The sequence below is a fragment of the Gavia stellata genome, chromosome 21 (assembly GCF_030936135.1).
Source record: "Gavia stellata isolate bGavSte3 chromosome 21, bGavSte3.hap2, whole genome shotgun sequence".
Taxonomy (NCBI): Eukaryota; Metazoa; Chordata; class Aves; order Gaviiformes; family Gaviidae; genus Gavia; species Gavia stellata.
Window position 1 is genome coordinate 6085669 of NC_082614.1, and position 21722 is coordinate 6107390.

General features: G+C 43.2%; 1 protein-coding gene across 1 annotated transcript; it reads right to left on the reverse strand.

Moving 5' to 3' along the window:
• Positions 1 to 2836: 2836 nt before the first annotated feature.
• On the reverse strand, positions 2837 to 13641 carry LOC104251090 (solute carrier family 2, facilitated glucose transporter member 11). The gene is made up of 12 exons (XM_009807309.2): positions 13621 to 13641; positions 10933 to 11031; positions 10209 to 10369; positions 8551 to 8675; positions 7690 to 7819; positions 7327 to 7475; positions 6014 to 6201; positions 5591 to 5701; positions 5002 to 5103; positions 4795 to 4870; positions 3697 to 3824; positions 2837 to 3037 (listed from the first exon to the last, which is right to left on the reverse strand). The coding sequence occupies exons 1-12, from the start codon at positions 13639 to 13641 to the stop codon at positions 2837 to 2839; spliced, it is 1491 nt and encodes a 496-aa protein (XP_009805611.1).
• Positions 13642 to 21722: the final 8081 nt, after the last annotated feature.

Sequence of the window (21722 nt, forward strand, 5' to 3'; positions counted from 1 at the left end):
AAAGTTCCTGACTGCTACTTTGAGCTTCAATACAGCAAAGCCTTCTGAAGCCTCACTTGACCAAGCCTGACTAAGCCTATGCATTCAGCTCTTGAATTATGGGGTCAGTTGACACTTTAAGAGTAATGGTCATTGCCTGACAAGTCTGTGTCCCTATAATATATGGTAGATGCTAGGAAAGTTGAATGTCAGTTTTAAATCCTGACTGTAAAATAAATAAACTACATCTTTACTTTTATCCATAATTCTCAAAGGGCCTCTTTATCTAGCAGTCTCCAAGATGGTTCAGTTAAAAGGCTTTTACAAGTTACTCAAACAGCTTAGGAGGAAATTCCTTCTCATGAGTGGCTGCACTTGGCGGTTCCCCAGGCTAGGATGCTTTGTGTCTTTGGTGTCTGGAAGAATCCCAACTGGATAGACGGGGACTGAGCTGTGTTGGAAGTGAGAGGTGGCTTGTGCAGAGGAGCATTGTGTGAGGACAGCAGCAGTAACTATTTTTCTCTGGTGTTGATGGCTATTAATCAATACAACAGTGCATGGTGATTTGATTTGTAAACAATAATATGAACTATGAGTCTCTGAGGATCACTTTTCAAGATGTATTTGTGCCTAGCACTTCACATGATAAGAAAATTGACCTGAACAAGTGTCATATATTTTTTCAGTTGAAGGTGTTTTAATTCAGTAACAATTAACAAACTTTTTAAATGCTTCAATTAAAATGTAACCAACTAGACCAAGTAAAATGTAACCACTGTTTGTCTTTGCTTAATCAGTTTAAAGACACCTGATTTCAGGCCATAGTTAGAAAGAATGCTGGAAGTTGGAATTAGTGTTTTCTGACACAGGTACTCACAGGACTGGCTCTGAAACTCAGGAAGTCAAGTAAATGTGTACCATTTCTGAACAGGTGTGTTTCATACTGTCAGGTGCAGACGGCCTCCATCCTTCCAGGGCTCTGGGGAAAGGCACAACAATACTGACTCATGGGAGTAGGCACAAACGTGGCCAAGGTGAGGACCTCTGGACATTGGAGGACTTCTCCCAGTTTTAACCAATTCTTCTCTGACCTGTACATCCCAGCAGTGTGTGCCAGGCCTCTCCCTCTGACCAGGCAGTCTCTTCAGTCCATCCCCTGCTTCCTAGCCTGCATCTTCTCTACAGCCTTCTCTTCTTTGCTTCACTTCTGTCTCCTGTCCTTTCTCTGATCCTCACTGAAGGCATGACAGAATATTTTGATGCCATCATGATGGTACCAGCACTTTTTTGCTTTGACTGTGTGTTTTACTCTTTCCATCTGCCCCTTACTGCCCTCTCCAAACTATAGAAATGAAAAGTACCTCTGCAGTTCCCAGCTCCATACAGTCCTGTTCTTGATTGTCTTGTCTCAAAATCCTGCGTATTTCAAAATCTCAGTGTTGTCCAAGAGCAGAGATATCTGCTCTTGCCCATGTCTGTATACGAATGACCACAAATGAACAAAAGTTTAGTTATATTTTTCCTATGTTATAAAACTTAGGCAGTGAAAGATAGTTCTTGTACAGACTCCTCTTCTGAGAAATAGCTCTGCTGCTCCACTCATGCCCAGCATGACAGTAATACACTCTGGAAATGTTTACAGTCTTGTCATTCAAAAATGCTGTATTTAAAAAAAAAAAAAGTAGTTAAAAATATACTGAAAGAAACTTTAACTACTTATTTTGAAAATGTATGTGTTCTTTGCTTCAACCATCAGCAGTGCTGTGACTTTTATACAAAAAAAGCCAAAAGAAAAGAGATGGCTTGATTATGATTTTGAGAAGAAACTGGAAGAAACTTCACCAGTCAACCCAATGCCTGTGAAAGGCAATATATTAGTGTTTTAAAATATTTTAATATTTTCATTTATGAGGAGTGTTGCCCTGTTCTGTATCAGGTTAGCTAAAAAGAATCAGTATCACATCTGGGTCTTTTCCAATATGCTCTATGGAGACAACAAGAACATGCTGCAGAGAATGTTCTGCTGTGATCTAAATCTCCATATCCAAAATAAGTTGCTGCCATAAGAGGTCCTTACCACACTCTAACCTTAGCAGAGGGCAGGTCTAAAACCCTACAAGATGCACCAGCAGTGTTCATGAGAGCAATACAAACTGGACTAGAGAATTACTTGTGCTTTACAACATAGGACTGGGAGACAACAAACAAGCCATGAAGAAAACCAGTCCAGAATAAATTGTCTGCAAAACAATGCCCAAAAGTCAGTTGCATAATAAGCCACTTAGCAAGTACTAGAAGCTTTCTTCCTAATCCATCTGTCACATGTTTTTATAGCTGAAAATAATTAACAGCTCTCTATTGCTCAACAAGTAGGGGTCTATTTGAAATCACTTAATAACAGAAACAACGGGAGCACCAAGACAAGGTACTGAGAATTTCAACTGGTGTCTGAAAACAGAACTTAATCGTATTAATTTCTGTGTTAGAGAGCCCAGATTCAGGGGCAAGGAAAGAAAGGCTTCTGAGATGGAAGTTACTGTTTGGGTGGAGGAGAAATATAGAATAAATTCAGAAGAAATTTGCTAAAGCATTGCATGGTGTTGTCTGATGATAAGAGAATAAGGCATCATTCTGTCACTCTCTAATATGGATTCTAATATATGTATGGGTTACTTAGCAGTTAAAACTGAAAACAGATTATTAAACTTTTGTTGGGATTAATCAGTTCAAGTACATCTTTTCAAGGTGAACCTAAGAACCTAAGAGTAATATATTGTCCCTAACCCTACTTCTCTTGTATCCCTGCAAGATTCAGCCACTGCTGAATTTCCCCCAGATACCATCCTCCTTTCTTCTGCTACAACATGGTGGATTTGATCTCTTCAGGGCCTTTATAAAAAACCGCATGGGTCTGAGCTTTGAAGTTCCGTTTCTTGAACTCCTCCGAGATTTCCAGGAAGGACTTTCCCTTTGTCTCAGGAAGGAAAAAACCAACGTAGAGCGCAGTGCAGACACAGACCACGAGGAATGGGATGTAGCAGAAATGTGCTAGACTTTTCTAAGGAGGAGGAAAAAAACAAGACAGTGTTGGTGACATTCTGTACGATGACAAATAGGCTACTAATCCCTGTTCCTGCATGGACTAACTTCACCCGGGGAGTATTTCTGTGCACCCTGGAGAGGGCCTCACATGCCTGGATGCAACAGCTCCCCGGCATAGTTTGGGAGATTTGACATAGCAAGAAAAGCATCTCAAAATGTCTTTTTCTGTCTTTCTCTCTAAATATAATTGTATAGAATGGGGACCCACAGTAGAAAATAAGACAGGATTGGATATTGTGGAGTTCTGCTCCCTTTCACTTCAGCAGTCACCCTAGGGAATGGTGCCAGGGTCTGGCCAAGGGGAATTACATCACATCTCTAGTCCCAGCTGTTCTCAGCTGAGGACAGAGGAGGAAAATTGGTCATCCATGTCCCAAATTAATCTGCTTCCAGCCCCACATCAGAAATCAACGTAGGGAACATGGAGGAAGTTTGGTTTAGAGGAGTTCTGACCACTTTACTCAAAAAGATAATTTTCATGGCAGTGCTATCTTGCTGTGTGTCTGCAGTTTGCAATATTCCAGGCCCTGTCTCTTTTCCTGGTCACTGTCAGAGCCTCTTTCTTGTACAAAACACTAAAGAGCTGCAGGTGATTGCTTTGCCTTCGGAACCCACCACAATGAATGGAAAGGCTGTTCCGACCAGAAATAGGTTGAACCAGAGCAGGGAGCCACAGATCATGTAAGCAGCTGGCCGGGCCATTTGATCAAAAACTTCTGTGGGCAGAACTCCTGTTACACCAGCTGGAAAAAGAAATGGCAAGAAAGTTAATAATACTGTTGACATTATATTAAAAACAAGAGAACACATACTAACAAGCAAACCCAACATGAAGTGTATGAGAACAGTAAATTATTATTCAGTAAGTTATTCTCACTAGTCAACAATGCCAGAACAAGTGGTAATAAAAATTAAGTGCAGTGGGGAAGTTTTAGGTTAAATATTAAGGACTGGCTAATTATTCAAACTCTCTCATGTTAGAATGAACTGCCGGGAAAGGTTTTGTAATCCACATTATTCTCACGAGGACCCAACTGTGAGAATGGCTTATAATTAATTCAACCCTATGGCACTGTAGGGACTGGGACAAGAAACTCCTGCCAACTCATGTGGCATGTGACACTGGCAGCTTGGTTCTTTTCTTACCTGCCTTCATTCAAACTCATATAAGCAAACAGAGCCTCACATCTACTCACACACCACACAAACATCTGTACACACACAGCCTATGTACTGCCCCCACAACCACAGAAACTAATGGATTCTGCCAAGAAAATGCATGTTAGTAGGCTAACAAATAGATGTGGAATTTGTGCTTCCAGGTATCTGCAAGTAAATAATCAGGTAATGTAGTCATCAATCTCCAGGGTTGAAGTGAAGAATTAGAAATGCTGGTCTACAGCCCTAATGGATCGGGCACCAAATCAAAACCTTGTTGTCCATTTAAGACAAGAATCACCTCCAAGTGCCATCACAAGACAGCTGTAAGGAGAAATGACACAGAGAACAGCACAGACTGTCCCTGCACAACACTGACTTGCCAAGGGCATGCAAGCCCCTCTGAAACAGCTGAAAACTGCTGGCAGGAATTGCCTCATTCCTTTGATTGTGCTGTGGCTAAAGAGCGTCTGAAAGTTTCCATAAGCTGCTTGCACACATCTCCAAGCCCCTGCAGTACCCACAAGTTTCAGTGAAAACACTGAGGGAACTGACCTGGTCCGATTCCAAAGCTCAGGATATAGGCGAAAATGCAGGCCATGCTGAGATAAGGCATCCAGCTAATCTGAGTCTACAGCCACAGAGACCAACGGAAAACCAGTGAGGGCACTTACACTTTTTTGCCACCTCTAAACAACCCAGTCATATAAAAGGCAAAGCCCAACTCCATTCCACTTAAATAATTAAGTAAAGTTTGTTTACCTGCTGGCTCAGAGCAACCATAAAGACAATGGCCCATCCTGCCATGAAGATATATCCCCCCAGGAGCAGTGGCCTCCGACCAGCGTAGTCTATAATCATGTTCTGCACAAAGTAACACAGTGAAATAAAGCAAGATATTTAACTTGTGTTTATATTTTCCGCCTGCTCCCTCTTCCCATTTCAGTACTCCGTGCATAGTTCACTCTACAACTACTTTAAGGATGTTCTCCACTTTTTAGCAAAAAAAAGAAAAGTCAAAGGAAAGAGTCTGCTGGCAGGAGTCAGGCAATAGGGGTGTTCAGTGGAGACTAGAATGTCCCAGCTGCAGCCTAAACTCTGCCACTATCCATACTGACACGAAGCAAGAGAGTTACACTTTTTAGAGATTTCAGACAGTGATGACGACGCAGTGTCTGACAAAATACTTCTGCATTAACCTGCCTGGACATGAGTGCTGAGAGACTGCCTGGCTGCTGTGCATAAAGGGCTTCCTTGGCATGAAAAACAATGTAAAAACAAAATTTGTAATTAATAGCCTCCTCACTGTCAACAGAGTCTGCATGTCAGCAGAGTGCATTAAGAGTCTCACACAAGTGACAGACGTGATCAGTTCACAGCTCCCCGTGCCAATTACAACATATGGGATTTTGTCCCGAGGAATTCCAGCCTCTTGGAACACATAAGCTGCATAAAAATACATCTGGGGAGAGAAAAGAGAAGAAAGCAGTAAGGGAAAATGTCTGAAAATACATCCCATTGTTATTCCTGAAGGACCACGAAGAGAATGACTAATGTGCTATCATATAGGCTATTTTGACAGCATGCTTCTGAATCTTGCCATAATGCACAGGTGTACTTTGGGAACCAAGCACCTGAAGTTTGAAGAGCTCCACAGGCAGAGAAGACCACTCTTCATTCTTCTCCTGCAGCAGGAATGTTAAACCCAAGAGCTTGCGCTCATGTCTCGCAATACAGCGCTGCCGCTAATCGCTGTGGCTGCCAGACTGCTTACCGAATCATTCCCGCAGAGCTGCATGGCGCTGCTCAGCACAACGATACTTATCAGCTGCCACCTCAAAGCTGGATTTTGGAAGAGCTCCCAAGGGTTCTTCGCTCTCTGACCTTTAACGGCAGCCTGTTCAGCCAGCATCTCTTCCAGCTCTGCACTCAGGTCACTGTTGCCTCTGAGCTTCCGTAGCGCTGCAAAGACAAGGGATCCTCTTATCCCCTGAACTTTACCTTCAGTTTGCCTGCTCTTCAGGGTGAAGGATCGAGCAGCAAGTGATGGCTGCAAAAAGCTGTAGAACAGAGCCTGTGATCATGGTGTTACCTTCACAGAGATGGCCAGTTGTGGTGCAGCCACCTGAAGGATTTTGGGGAAAGGGAGTGCAAATCTCTCACCGTTGTTTGACAAGAGAATATTTCCAACCAGTACCGTACCAGCAGCCATGCTTCTGACTCAGATCTCAAGTGACTTCCCTGGGAAATGCAGGCAATTAAGATGTTCCTGGTACACAGCACATATTTCCCAGAAACTAATTCTAGCCGCTCTGTATACGGGGATTTGTATGCTACAAATCTAAGCAAATCCCTTAGTATGAATTGGCTTCAGATTTGGTCCTGAGCTCTTCAACCAGCATTTATTTCACTTCACAGTTACAAAACATATTCACCATTGTGAACACAAGTCCCACCTTTTGACCCTACCATTGTAGCAAAAAAGTTTTTTGTAAGAAGATACGTTTCAATTACCCCAATAGACCAAAAATATTTAAGATTATAGAATGTTCTTTAGTTTGGAAGGAGGAAGTGATCATATTTGGCACTTGTTATGACACTTCCTACATGTAAAAGTTGTGGAACCATTCTCAAAACATCAGGGCCCAAGTCTGTGCACAAAAGCAGGATGCAAAAAAGCGTACATTCATCTGTGTTCAGAATTACTGTGGTTGTTCATACAAATACATACTCAGCCACCACCTGGGCAGTGCTTAAGGGTGCAGCAGCTAATGCAACTACAAACATTGATGGCACCACATATTTTGCACAGACCAAATATGGTCCTCTGGTTTAGAAATACATTATCCATGGGACTAGGGACATAGCCATGGTATTGGGCTTAAAGCTTTTATATTAATTTAAGGTGGCTGGTAGAGTCACTGAACAGAATATTTCTGTTGGAAAGAAGTCTACATTTCAATCTGCTTTGGACTGAACATGCTGGACTGTATGTTAAGAATATGCAATCAACTTTCTTGCTGTTTATCTGCCCAGTCAGTAGATCTCACATGCTCAGTGAGAGGCTGACAGTCACCCTAAACTCACCAGAGATGCAGGATTCTTTATCTCCACGGTCAATCAAGAGGTATCTGGGACTTTCAGGGAACCAAGGCAGAGCCGTGAGCTGGATCAGGGCAGGCACCACATTGCTAGCTAAAAGGAATGGCCAGCTCTCTTCCCCTCCTAGTAGCTCCCTAGAGAAAAGAAACCCGCCATAATTTGCACAGTACATTTTACAACCTGGCAAGAGCCCAGCATCCACTGCTGCATATGGGCAGTGGAAAAGAAAGAAAAGAGAGGGGTGGTAAAAGGTAAAAAAAAAAAAAAAAAAAAAAAAACAAAACCAAACAAGGAAAAAAAAAGAAGAAAGATTTAATAAGTATAAACTGGTTTCTCACTCTACATTACCTGAGTCCAACAACCTGCCCCAGCACCAACCCCAGGGCTGTAAATGATGCAGAAGACAAGGCCACAGCTCCTCTGAGATTCTTTGGGGCACTTTCCGCCAGATACATGGGCTGAATGTTCATGCTTACACCTGCGCAAGGCAGACAAATGCTGGCCTCAGCTTGTAGACAGAGGAGACGAGGACAAATGCAGTGAGTCACCTCTCAAGGTTGCCAGCTGGACTCTTCTGTTGCAGGACATCTGATGACTGATCTACCAGTGCTTATTATTTACCCAAACCTTTAATCTCCCTCTTATTCATTGCATACGCTGCTAAACATACATTTCCATACTCATAAGTAGCAGTGGATAGTGAAACTGAAACCTGCCAGGGCCTGAGTCCTATGGTCTTTTCAGCACCAAATCCAAGGTTATAAGTGATGCTTCACTCTAGTCCCCCATTTTGGGGGGAAGATCATATTTGAAGTCACTTGTGTCAATCATTATTTCCTGGGATCAATTTCTATAAAAGCTTTAATGTTGGTGCTCATGCTGATGAGTGACTGATAACATTCTTAAAGGCAGACAGGGATCGATTTTCAGCTCAGTTTCTCCCAGGGCTCCCCTCCCAGTGTGCAGAGTGCACACAGATACTGACATGTGCAATAGACACACAAAAATGCCTGTGCATGCTTTAAAAAAAGTCCTTAGAAGCAAAATGTAAAATCTGTATATACAGCTTCCTCATTCATATACACGTGTGTGGTCAGACTAGAGGATGAATTGTTTTAATGTCTTGAATCATTCCTATTTAAATATCTTCTATTTCTAATTGTTACTTGTTATCCTGTTTGTCCTGTTATGCTTCTCATGTTGCCGTACCTGCATTCACGCCAGTAAAAAATCTGCTGAGCATAATCATTTCAAAGGATTTTGCCATTCGGCTGAATCCTGACAAGACTGCAGCTATGATCACAAAGACATTGTTCAGCAGCAGGGACATCTTCCTTCAGAGAGAAAAGACACAGTTGTGAGCACATGTGTGTCAGGTTTAGTTATCAGATAAGACATTTCACATGGCAGATCCAACCCGCCATGCCCGGAAGCTCAAGGTGAGCTGCTCAGCTCCACCACAGAACATCCTGGTTACCCAAAGCCCTACATGAGGTGTCTGTGTGCAGATGGCAGATCAGCAGTTTTGGTGTCTTGTTATTAAAACAGGAATCAGCACTGACAGATAATCTGCATGGCTGATACAATTAGGATCATCTCTAACTACCAGCATCACCACAGGGTGTCCCTGCAGTGCTGACTTTAGACACACTAAAGGCATCATTAGGTCCTCACCCAGATTCATGGCTCTTGCACTCACACACAGTTTCCCATTTGAATGAAGAGGAGTATTCCTTCAGTAAGTCATGTGCGTTTTGGTCTGAAAATGCTAATTTGTTGAAACGGGCATTTTTCATGTAATAGTATGATCCTTATGAAACTTTTGTCAGAAAGTTTTCATGTGTCCCAGGAGGTATTTCTGTCCAAAACCAGGAAAAAAAAGAGAGCTCTATTGAACCATAATAGCCAGTAATTCTCTCTAGTCCCAACTGACTGCCCTACCTACTCTTCAGAAGTCAAGTCTTTTTTTCTCTTATTCATGATGGGATATGAGTTTATTCCAAAGCAGTACAAGGTGAAATCTCTAAATTTTCATTGGATAAGGAAGCCATATCCTTTCCAGATCTTCACAACCATGAAACAAGTGAGCCATGGGAGACAGTCCTCCAGCCCCACCCTAAACCATAATGGTGCCTGCTTCATCCTATAAAAGGAACAAACCAAAGTGACAGCACACAGAGGAAAATTTTGGGGTCAAGAGAGAGGGAGGCAAAATCTAACTTCCTATTAGTTTATGTTAGTAACACTAACTCTTTTTTTCTGAAGAGAACTGGAGATAGAGCTGTGTATGAAAGACAGGTGACGAGAGACAGATATTTTTCAGAGACTCCAGTACAGGGAAAAGAAGCAACTGTGCAGATTTAACAAATATCTCCTGAAATATTTCAGTCAAAAAGGTGGATACAGCCTGTGAGACATGAGGACCTGCTCTTTGCAAGCACCCTCTGTTTTTCCAGTGTCATTCCTACCAATTCCCACAGTTAATTTTGAAGGAAAAACCTTGTTCTGTTCCATCATGATTTCCTATTTAAAAGGATGGCAGAAAACTGGGCACAAAAATGATGGTTATTATTAACAGGTGGTTACTGTGATACGGAGTTGAGCTGAAATCCTTGTAGCACTTCAGCTGGGTCAGAATATGATAAGAAGGTAATGTGGGGAAACGAACTGTTCCCTGTTGGGTTTTGAGACATGAAATACTGCCATATCAGGTAGTTTCTCCCTGCCAGCTCAGAATGCTAATGGCAGACTGATAGAAAACATTTTCATGATTTTTAACTACAGTGAGTATTGTGCTGTAGGGCTCATAATTCCTCTTGAACTAATGGAAGCTGCAAAGCTTAAATTAAAGTACAGCACCCTCTTACCTTCCCAACATGATGGCCATGGGACCAGCAACAACAGCCCCAGTGAGTCCTCCCAAAGGGTACGCAGACACAGTGAAAGACCACAGCAGCAGTATCACGTTGCTCTCAAGGGGAACGCCTGTGCGCTCCAGCCAGGTTTTGTTCATGAACATCTGGATGTACTGAGAGGGAAGGACAGTGCTGCATAACCACAACATACAGATGAAGGACACTGAGAAATGTAAAGGCTTCCTTATCAATATATGCGTTTATTCTGTGTTCATGCCTCCAAACCTTTGGTTGAAAATGGCCTCCAGTTCTTAGATGTGTTTTTAACAGAGGGTTAAGAGTGTAAAACTGTAGCTGTTGAAAAGTTGTACTTGGTTTGTATCTGTATGTAGCTATTTTGGATAATTTAAAAATGTATTTCATGGGTCCAGCTTTGAACTTAAGGGCAAAAGTCAATTTCAAAGGATGCAGGTTGGAAAATTTCAGAATTAGATTTGCTAAAGCAGTTGAAACAAGGCTTTTGAATAAATTTTTGTGACACTAGGTCCTGCTCAAGGGTGGCTCCAGACAACAAAGTCCTGTACCTCAGATGTGAATTATACAGAGGGAACAACACATCCTTCCCTTCTCACCCTCAGTATTAGCAGACCGCATATTTTCAGTGGCAGGCCACTAGCCAGAGGACACTAAGGAAGTGTCTGTCTCAGGAGGAGGCTCTCAGACTAGCAGTACTTACTGAAGTTGGAGCATTGATGATGGAGATGTTGTAACCATATTGGAAAGTGCCTCCAATCCCAGCAGCACATATTGTCAGGATCAGGATCTTGCTCTGAAGCTGAAGAAAATGGATAGAAAATGGATGGCTTCCCTGCACAGAATAAAGTGGCTCAACAGACATTTGGTCCATTCACACTCTGAGTGGTATCAAGTGAGGATTAGAATAGGCTACGAATGTTGTCGTAAAATGGGATGTGCCAAAGAAAGAAAAAACCCCAGATTTTTAAACTATATCCCTCTCTCTACTGCAGAATAGTATTAATAATTCTTTGCCATTCACAAAGAATTTGGGACTGCTTTGGGATGAAGGCCTGCAAGTGTCTTTGGTTTAATATTTAACGTGTATGCTTACAAAAAGTCAGTGCAAAACCAGTAAATACTGGTAGAGACTGGTGTTATTGCTTCAATTAATTCAATTCATTACAAAAACCTGTACTCACATGAGGAATTATTCAAGAAGCATTGCCAAATTTTGATGACTTCTGCCTCATTTCTAGCTAAGCTCTACTGGATGGAGCTTCTCTGTGGTATAGGGGATTTTCTCATGACCATTTATATCCAGTGCAGTTCTGATTCATTTGCATGCTATTTCTTCTACCTTTTCATGGTAATTGCACATATTTTAGTATAAAATAGAGTGCCTTTCCTATGCTGCTTCACATGTTGTATGGTCTCTGCTGAACTTTCTCATTAGGCAGTTGTTCCTGTATGTTCTTGCGTTGAGCAGTCTGTAGTTGCATATTCAGCCAGAATATTTTCTACATTTTCAGTATTATGATATGCGTGAAATATGTGGCAGACAGTGGGTCCTGTGCTGTGTTCTGGTCTCCTTGAGGTCATTTCTTCATCAGTATTGCTCATTGCTTATACTGCCATCTAACACTGCTGCTATGACTTTGGAAGCATGAGGAGGTGAATGGGGCTGCTTCATGCAGCATCATGGGATCAGGGCATTGGTATAAAAGTGAGGTCTCTTGCCTTTCTGAAGGGTGTAGAACAAGCTGTCCTGACTGACACAGCATGGGAACTGAGAGCTCACTGGCAGGCTTCTGAGCAAAAAACATGCATCTTTTTTCCTGTTGCAGTAGGATGTGCTGAATGTTATAGTATAAATGGCTGTCCCACATCAGAACAATGCTGGGGCTAACTGTGGAGAGCCAGGGACACTGTGTAGAAACTTTCTAAACAGCTTTGTTGATCTTTCCTCCTCTGTCATGTTTGTAAGCCTCAGGTCATTCTTGCCACTATTGCCTGGACACTTTCCTGTATGACTCTGCCTTCAAATTGACCTACAGCTTCTGTAGAGGAGCACAGCTGAGTATCAGCAGCATCATGTCTCCGTGTTCACCTCACCATCCATGACCATCTCTTGTTCACTGCAGCCACACCACTCTGTTGGTTGGTCTCTCTCTGTGTCACACACACACACCCGCCTCCTTGCCAGTTCACACCTATTTTGTGCCTATGCCTTTAGTTTCCTTGTCTGTAAGTGAGATCCTGTGACTGGCAAGCTGTACCCTGATGGTGTCCTTGGACTGGAAACACATGTCCCACTCTGAGTTTGCTGTGGGCCCCTGGCCTTTAGCCTGACACCTCCTGCACAATGTCCTGTGTGGCCCAGGGCCAGGGTGGCCTTTGCCAGCCCTCTGCTTGCAAATCCCTCCCAGTGGGACAGCTCTGTGGGTGACATGAAGAGCCCATGCTCAGGCTTGGCTGTTCGTCAGCTAGTGCAGGGCACCTCAGGCTAGATTTTTTTTGCTACATGAATATGACCCTGTTGACCCTGAGAGGAAGATAACCCAAAGCTGGGGAGCTCTTTCTGCTCTACCTGCTCATTTTCTTCTTACGGAGCCATCTACCAAGGAAAGGTTAAGTTTTGCCTAGTCTCGCAATAGCTCTAAAATCACAAATTCAAATAATCTTAGATTTTTCCTTTCCTCAAAGCCTTTTCTTGTAAATAACTTAAATACATACCAGCCTGAGACAGGACATTCTCCCAGGACAGAAATTAAGCCAGACTGTTCCAACCCTGCAGCAAGAAGAGGCTGAGCTCTCTCCTATCACAGTTAGAAGCCGGTATGTTTCGCTTGCACTTTCCTTGGCTACATCACTTCTCTGTCTTGTTACTGAGACCTGATCTAAGGATTGTGCACCTGATATCTCTGCTCTTCCCAGTTATTCTAGCTCTCCAGTGAGAGAGGTTTTCTCTCCCTACAATAGCACATTTCTTTTTTAATCACAATGCCTAGGGATATAACATTCCTCCTGCTCATTTCCCTGCTTTCATTAGAGTACATCCCCTATCAGGTCCTGTATCACAGAGCTCTTTTGTGGCCATGAGCTAAGGGAAAATGGTTTGCTTCTCCCTTCAGGAGCCACCAAACAGTTCTGTGCTCAGAGCTGAGCTCTATTTACAGGGTGACCTTCCCAAACCTTCCTTAACACCCAGCTTCTGCACTATTGTCCCAGCCACTGCAATGGTGTGCAGCTGCCAGGAGAGCCATTAGTCTGTCAACTTTATCACAAGGACTGTGATGAGTTGGACAAACAATTCTACAAGAACCTGATAGTACTTACACAGCCTCACAAAAATTCAGATTAAAAAAAATGATCTGTCAACAATAATAGTAAAATAGATGTTTTTTACCAGTCTCTGCAGCTTGTTCATCCTCTTTGGTAGGTTTTCCTCTGTCTGCCAAAGTCTCTGGTACTCTCAGCAGTGCTCTAAAGGATTATTTAAATCTCCAGCATAGGAATGTGTATTTAGTCACCCATTACGTTAGGATAAGACACTTGACTTGGCAGGTGTTTTGCCAGCTGATTTACATTCTCAAAACAGGGCTGCACGTTCATTAGCAAGACAGTTCAATTAATTTTTTTTAAAGTACATGACAGTTTCGAGAACTGATTCTGCAAGATCCAGAGCTGCCTAAATCCTCTTGAAGACCACTATGGTTTATAGCATAAATTCCCTCTCAAAGCGTCTGGCACAGTTGCCCAGTAGCACTTGTCTGATTGTGATCAAAGCAGAAGTAAACTACAGCTTTTTTTCTGACTGTATTTGTCCTGGAACCGAATCGAGGATCTGAAAGACAAACCAGACTATTTCCCTTAGTCCTGTCAGTGACAGGAATGAACAAACCCCAAACCTTTCAAATCCCTCATTATGCCAGGCCCTTTCGCTGTACTCTTGTCTATGTCCAGGTGACATACAGGCAATCCAGCTGTTGCTGACAAGGGACTGTACTCTGATGCACAGAAGGCTGCAGTCCTGTTCCCTCTTCATAGCCTGGCACAGAGCAAACAGCAACACTTAACAGCACTCAGTTTTGTCACCGTACAATCATCTCTGGCTTTCATTTCACAGGAGGCAGAGGGTTTTGCTTTTACACATACCGTGTGACTTTTTTTGCTTCTAAAGTGCATAACACATAGTATGTATTACATTATGTATTATATTAAAGTGCATATTACATAATATGTAATATATCTACATAATATGTAGCACTGCAGGTAAACCTAGTGCTGAGGTGGGCATGGGAGAGTAGGCTGCTGGGGGCAGAATGAGTATCTGATCAAAATGTTCTCAATTTGTTTTGAGTTGTCACAACATCTTGCACATCATTACCCTGCTGTTCTTCAAGCCTTTTTCTCCCTACAGCCTCCGAGGGCAGAAAGAAGAGCCCTTCTGAGGGCAACGGGGCCTGATTATACCAAGGACTATAACTGGTTTTGTGCTTGGCAGATATTGATCAAGAAATAAACTGAGCTTCACCATATTTGTTCATAGAGGCACAGTGGAGGAACCTTCATACGATGGATTTATGTCACACCCTGGGAGTACAAAATTGAAACTCAGTTCTTTTTTAATATCTTGGTTAAATATTAAATAACTTTATGCAGTAGAATCCCCTCCTTTACACCCGAGAGGCTCCAGCTAAATTTTAATGAGTCGAAAGGGTTTCATCCCACTGTAATAATGGCTTCTTCAGTGACCTTTCATCTTTGTCTTTTGGCTTATCTTTCACTAGCATGTGAGTTTTATACTCTTCCCTTGTTAACTACCCATCATTTAATCAGGACAGAGTAAATGACAGGCCTTGTGGCAGTTGCTTATTGTTCCAGAAATGGTTCCCTTTTTCATGTAAGCTACAGAAGACAGCAAGGCAGCAGTAACAGCAATGACAGGCTTGCTTCTTTCTGTAAAATAGAAAGGCACTCCCTGGCAGTGAGAAATGATGTATCTTCATGAATCCTACAGATGGGGCCCAGTGGAGATGGAGGCATATTGCATTGCCAGCAATAACAGCAAAGCTGCTGTTTCTCATAATATCTGGCCTTTAGGAGTAGTCACGGTATTTGAACATCCTTTCATCCTGTAGAGTGCAATTTGTGAGGGGCCTGACAGATTTCAAAGTATTCAAAATAAGCAAAACTTTTTTTTTAAATGCCTCTTTGTCGCTACTCAGGTTTTACTACACTTGTACGGAAATAGAAACCTGTTCTGCATTGCAGAAAGATTCTTTTATGAATGTGTAAGTAGGGATGTGGTGCTGCATCAGCTGCATCCACTAAGTGGCAGGAGAAGTACAAAATTTCCTGTGTTAGGCTCTGAATCCAACATGCCAGCAGTTTGCTGCCTATGGCATGTGGCAGGGGTCAGAGGACTACTTCTAACAGCTTCCCAAATGATATCTTGTTCACTGGGTAACTGTAAGTAACTGTACAACTTAACAGCCACTGATGTATAGTTTAGGCAGCATGTATCAAGAACAGTAATACATTCAAAAAGGAAAGCTCTAGCTTCTTCCTGCTGTCTATTCTGAATGAGACCAGGTTTGGGTTGATCTCTTCCCGGAAGAAAAACACATATTCTGTATTAGGCAAGAGCTTTCTCCTTTTCCTAGCATCTTACAAGCAGGGACCACCTTGTGCAGGTCTTTGTTCCCTCAGGTGATGGCGTACAGGAGTTTCAGCCTGCGGCTACCAGGTGGAGTGTCCCTGGTTGTTCTAGTCACTGAGATGTGTCATGGGAGCCTTTGAGGTAGATGGGGATTATTCCATTTCTAGCCCTTTAGACAGAGGCCAACAAGTCACAGCATGTCTCTAGTTGGGTAAGAGGCAAAGGAATGCAGCTCACCCAGGCAGTCTGGTCTCCATCCGTTCCCTGGGCCTGAGTACCATGAATCTGATCCATCTGTCTCATTTCTGTTGCAGTCAAACATAGAAATGTATCTTTCTGCAATGATCTGGTCAAGGACTGCCTGCTTAGACCATTGCATTGTCTTATTTTTCCAAGGCAAATATGTGCACATTCTTCTATTTAACAGAAGATGAAGGCAGTATTCATCACAGTCCAAGGAAATCCTAGAGGCACTGGACACCAATGCAAAAGGGCAGAATGAGAGAAAACTCATTCCTGGTGCTTTTATGTGGTGGGTAAACCAGAGAACTTGCAAGCTGTGCAATGAAGTGAAGCAACTGCCTATGGCAGTCTCGGGTCAGAGAAGGGAAATAGCAGGTGAGCTTATGGGCAGCTCCAAGAGATGAGTGAGCTCCTGCGGGTAGACAGTGAGATGCCATGGGTTGTGGCACAGGCTGTTCACAAGCCTCCCTGTTCCAGAAGGGGCATAAATTGGCTGTTGTTGTGGCTAGATCTGTGGGAGTGGCTAGCTGGAAGTGGGAGTTCCTGGCGGTTGTCCTCTGTCTTTTCTAGTAACAGATGCCTTGTTGAGGAGTGGATGGATAGATTTTTTTCTCCTACATAGCATCTATACGACTTGTGCTTTGGTGCTGACAGGTGTTCACATTGGTTGTGTTTCTAACTGGGTTCCTGCTGCACCTTAAAAAACCCAGCATTCCCAATGTTCAGTCCTTAGGGTAAGTTCTCACAATTTCAGAGTTGCAGTTGGTGTAGATGAGAAATCTCCAGTCTCGGGGTCTGTCACCAGGGTAAAACGACCGCACTGCAGTTACTCAAACTCCTGGCTTTGGGAGCTTTCACATAAACCCGGCAGGTTTCCAGCACCACTGTGGGGACCTACCACCCTCTTCCCTCAAATACTTTGTCACTGAACTCAAACCTGTCATAATCATAATCTCTGACTGCAGGAATAAGTAGTAATCCTGCCATTAGGAAACACCATCAATACATGCTTTTTGATCTGCCATGCACTGAGAGGTTCCTATGTTTTAGAGTGTTTTTACCCCAGGATCATCTGGACCAACTGCAATTACACTGCAAGAGGAGAAAAGGAGCCCCATTTCCATCTGTGAGGTTTAGATCTACTGGATGAATTCCCCCTACAAACGCCACACTGTAAATCGCAGAAGAGATTTGGAGCTGCTCCCTGGCTGGTTGTTGGCTATCTCCTAAGGTCTAGCTGGCTATTTCTGTAAACCCTTCTCTCTTTCCTGTAAGGACCATCACAGTGAAATACGAAATACCTCTGTCTGCTTATCCTGACTCTTGCAGGACTCAACTCAGAATACAGAAGAAAAATAACATCATCTACAAACAAGCAGCTTTCTCAAGAAACAGCCAGCAGGTCTTCTGTTTTTATGGTGAAAGCAGTGTTTATGGAACTTAGCTGTTAATACGGATTTTCTTTGTAGGAAATGAGTGCCCTGCTGTGACACCATTATTCTGTTCACTAATGTTCCTTAGAAAAAACCCACAATTTATGTACGTTCAAGACACTGTACAAGATCTTCAGGAAATGGGCTTCATTGCAGAGGTTTCTCAGGGCAGGGACCCAATGCTGACAGAGCTTCTGCTACCACACAGAGTCACTGGGATGCTTTCCAGACCATGGGAGCTGAGTCCCCTGAGGACACAAGGGCTGATACAGCTAAGGGTTCTAGCTGCTTTTCTTTGCCAGACAGGATTTTTGGATGTCAGAAGAATGGCTCTATGTTCTGTGTGTTGGATCAGCAGTCTGCATTTTCATCCTCCTGATAAGCAATACAGCTTCTCTGCGAAAACTGAGAAAGCCCAAAATACAAAAAATAATTGAAATACCCTTTTCTCAGTCCATTGTGAGCTGTAGGTCATGCTGTGACCAAATGGTTCCCCTTTCTTCCTTCTTTGTGTCAGACACTGATGCAGGCAGTTAGTTGAAACTGGGTGACCTGAAGGCCCGAGAGAACAAACTATTTGGCAGAACAAAATCTCTGTTCCTGTCTGTAAGAGAAGACTGTTTAGACTCTCCCAAATGTCAGTAAATGTCGCTGAATGTTCCCGTCAGAGGAGAGGAAGATATGTGCAGCAGTGTCAGAGTGTCAGGCTCATCCTATTTCTCATTTAACACTCACTTCAGATAGAGCTTTTTATTAGACCTGTGCCCTGGCTTACTGAGAAGCACCTGGACTAGGACACATAGTCCTGCCTCTGGTGAAAACCAAAGTACAAATACAGTTTCTGACTCCTTGCAGGGGTCTTCAACAGCTGACCGCATGCTCAGTTCTACATGTTGCTATTGTGCAGCTGAACATAGACCTCTTTTTATAAGAAACAAGCATTGTTTTTCACTTCTTTTGTTGATTTGGCTACACTGCTTATGAAATGGATGTTACAAAATAAAGGCCCTTTAAGGATATTCCCCACTGACAGCTGTGGGAGGCGACCTACGGTGTAGAGGACAGATCACAAGGCAGAAGAATTTAACATGAATGATTAAGCACTGGAAAAAAATAACTGCAAAGAGACAGGCATTTTCTTGCTTGATGTCTTCAACTCATGATCAGAACATGTTTTGGAAGACGTGCTTTATTTGGATATGTGATCAGGCTCTGCTCAAGGAGATTTAGGTGAGATCTTCTTTCTCGTGATATGCCAGATGCAAAGCTATGTTTTTGAACTAAAAACCACAAGAAATAAAAATAACATAAACTTTGATTTACAGCAAACCATGTCCTTGGAGGGCTGAGCTCTAAGTGCTATCTTTAGTTTCTTTCTAACAAACAAACAAATAAAAAATGCCATCCAATTCTGTATGATTCACTTTCTCCTGACTTCAGCCATCACACTGTAGAGTTAGCTGATTGGGACAGGAAATCCTTCAATGAAGGAGAAAGAATTTATATATGGCCATTAAACATTGAAAAGTAAACATTTCAAGTGCCTCGGGCAATTATGATTACACAGCTTATCTATGCACAGCGGGTTCATGGAGTCTTGTTTCCAAAACTGGAGCAGAAACTCTTCGTGACTACTCTGCGGTGGATCTGGAGGTCTTGGCACCTGTTATCCATGCCACCGAGGACTGAATCTGAGAGCTGAAATAACCTTCCAGTAAGGTCCCTCTGGCTGTTGTGGCTCACCCGTAGGGGAGCTCAGTGCTGCTCTTTCTGAATGTGTTCCTAGTACCAGTGCATTTATCGTGCAGCAACCTCTTCTACACCAGGGCTAACAGGGATCTCAGGCGTGGGGTGTCCTGGGGAGCACTAGGGTGGGTGAGACGTTGTACAGACTTGCATAGTCTCATATCCTGGTGGGGGGAGTCTCTCAAAGTGTGTGTGTGTGTGGGGGGGGGGGGGCGGTATCTTTATTTTCAAATTAAGACAATAATTGGGGCTCTACTGCAGAGGGATGGAGCATTCCTCCAGCCAAGGGGATTGGGGTTAGGTGGCCAGGGAATGAACTCTCTCCATTGTGTGCCCTATAGCCCAGCTGGAGGAGGTGCCTTTGTGTCATCAGACCAGGTATGACTTGTCACAGTAGGAGACATTGCAGAAGGTCATCAGATGAATTTATAAACAAAATGCCAATAGCGCTAAAGAGCAGAGGGCACATGTCACTGGCTGGACACTCATGAAGTGCATGGCTGGGGGCTGGTTTCCCGCTGCTGACAGGGGTGAGCACCCCTGACGAGGGCGCCAATGCTCGTTAAGGCCTGTGCTGACATGGCGCACAGCTCCTTTCATCCTGCGACCCTGGAGAGTGCTGTGCTGGGCAAAATGGGAGCTGCCGCCTTTAAACAAAGCATCTGTTTATTCTTGAAACAATTAGTGAGGGCAGTTAGATCTTGAACTTGTTACTGAGCCCAAAACAATTACGATAAAAACAAGTTCCAGATGGGCTCAAACGGAGTTGTTTTTGTCTCTGCTAAATTAGAATGGATTCCATGTCTTCAAGTTCCTCTGGCATTTATGGACAGGAAACATGAATTACACACAATAATTTACTACAAACAAAAGAGATGAATGCTGCAACAGTGCATTTATCTTTGCTCATGTGCCTTCTTGAGGTTTATGGGCTGTTTAACTCATGGGGAGAGTTAATAGCTTTTTTCTTTTTTTTCTAACTCTTTGCTATTTTGGTTTGCAGAAACTGAGACAGGAAGCTGCTGAGTTTCTGTTGCAGGGTTAAGCTTACCTGCAACCCCAGGCAAATGCTTGTATGTTCCTTAAAATCACCCCAGAAATAGGGAAAACAAAACCAGAGGTAACAGGAGGGTCCAGTAGCGGTCTGTCACTGTGTATGTGCAAAACCATTCCCTTTCAGGAAATACATATATTTTTAAATCAAAGGCCAAATGAATCCACAGTGGCGAGTGTGCAACACACACTAGTTCTTCTTTTTCAGGAATATTTTCTTGTGAGTTGGTTTGTGGATTGTAAACGTTTACAGTACAACAGGTTACTATCACTAAGCCTGCAGTGCAGAATAGGTAAATACTGTCTGGAAATGAGAGCTGCCCCTGGTACCATTGTGTTTCAGTTCTTCCTGTGAGTGACTTGAGCAAAGGTTATAGATGGGAGTTCTTCCAATTAGTTCCTTGGGCAGCTCCAAGAGCCCCCAGACAGGGACCTTTTTCAAAGCCCATCCAAAATGGGCTCAGGTCTGGGCATCAGGCATATTTTTATGGACAGTCTGAGTTTCTGATGTCTTGAGTTTTGAAACTGATGCTGCACATTGACACGAATTCAACTGCTTCCAAAAGGAAGGGGAACCCAGAAGATGGCAGGCAGCAACGGTACGTCATTGCTGCTCAGGCCTGTGCTTACATCTGCTTTGGGTCCCTGGGCAGGGGGAGGACAACAGGACAACGCAGGAGAAAATCAGCAAAGAAACTCCTGAGCAGTGTTTCTGTTCTGGCAGGCCCTCACACCTTCCTGCAGCTGAGACAAAGAGTTTGGGTTTTCTTTTTTTCAGGCTTTTAGTTGGATTCCATGATTTGATAGAAGGCGGTGTGTCGGCATCACTACAAAGGTGTATAATGCAAACTCAGCTATGTGGCTAGGCTGATGTGGTCGTGGAAGGACGTAATTCCCAAAACCCATAAAGTGTGACAAGGATTGTAATAAAGACTAAAGCTGCCCCTGGGAGTACTGTAGTGCATGAAGTCAGCTTGGCTGAGCTCCAAGGGGAGTGAGATCATGGGCAGAAAGCAGCCTGGGAACTGGGGGTGTCACTGAGATTTGTTTGGTCTCTTCCAGGGTGAAATGGTGAGCTTCCCAATGCATTTCATCGCTTCTCCCCCCTTTCCCCCGTGAATCTTAGGAAAAAAGGCCTTAAGTAGAAGCCTGGACATGTAGAGTTCTCCAGTTTTGGCTAGCAAACAAGGGAAAAGAAGAAAAATGAGAAACAGATTACTTCTTTTTTTCAGATTTCATGCAATGTCTGATTTGCACATAGTCCTCCACAGGGGGTAATCATTTGGATTCTCATCTCTGTGGAGCTAGTGGGACTGAGCTCCAGGATGATGACCTCCTTCCAGCAGAAAGGCTCCCAGTGTTCATCTCCAG

Bases quoted from the DNA above. Each gene is read 5' to 3' on its own strand.
- LOC104251090 (XM_009807309.2), bottom strand. From the start codon at position 13,641: ATGAACAAGCTGCAGAGACTG. The intron at 10,370-10,932 runs GTAAGTACTGCT...CTTCCCTCTCAG, and splicing joins TCATCAATGCTCCAACTTCA to TACATCCAGATGTTCATGAA. The intron at 6,202-7,326 runs GTGAGTTTAGGG...TTGTCTTTGCAG, and splicing joins TAAAGAATCCTGCATCTCTG to CGCTACGGAAGCTCAGAGGC.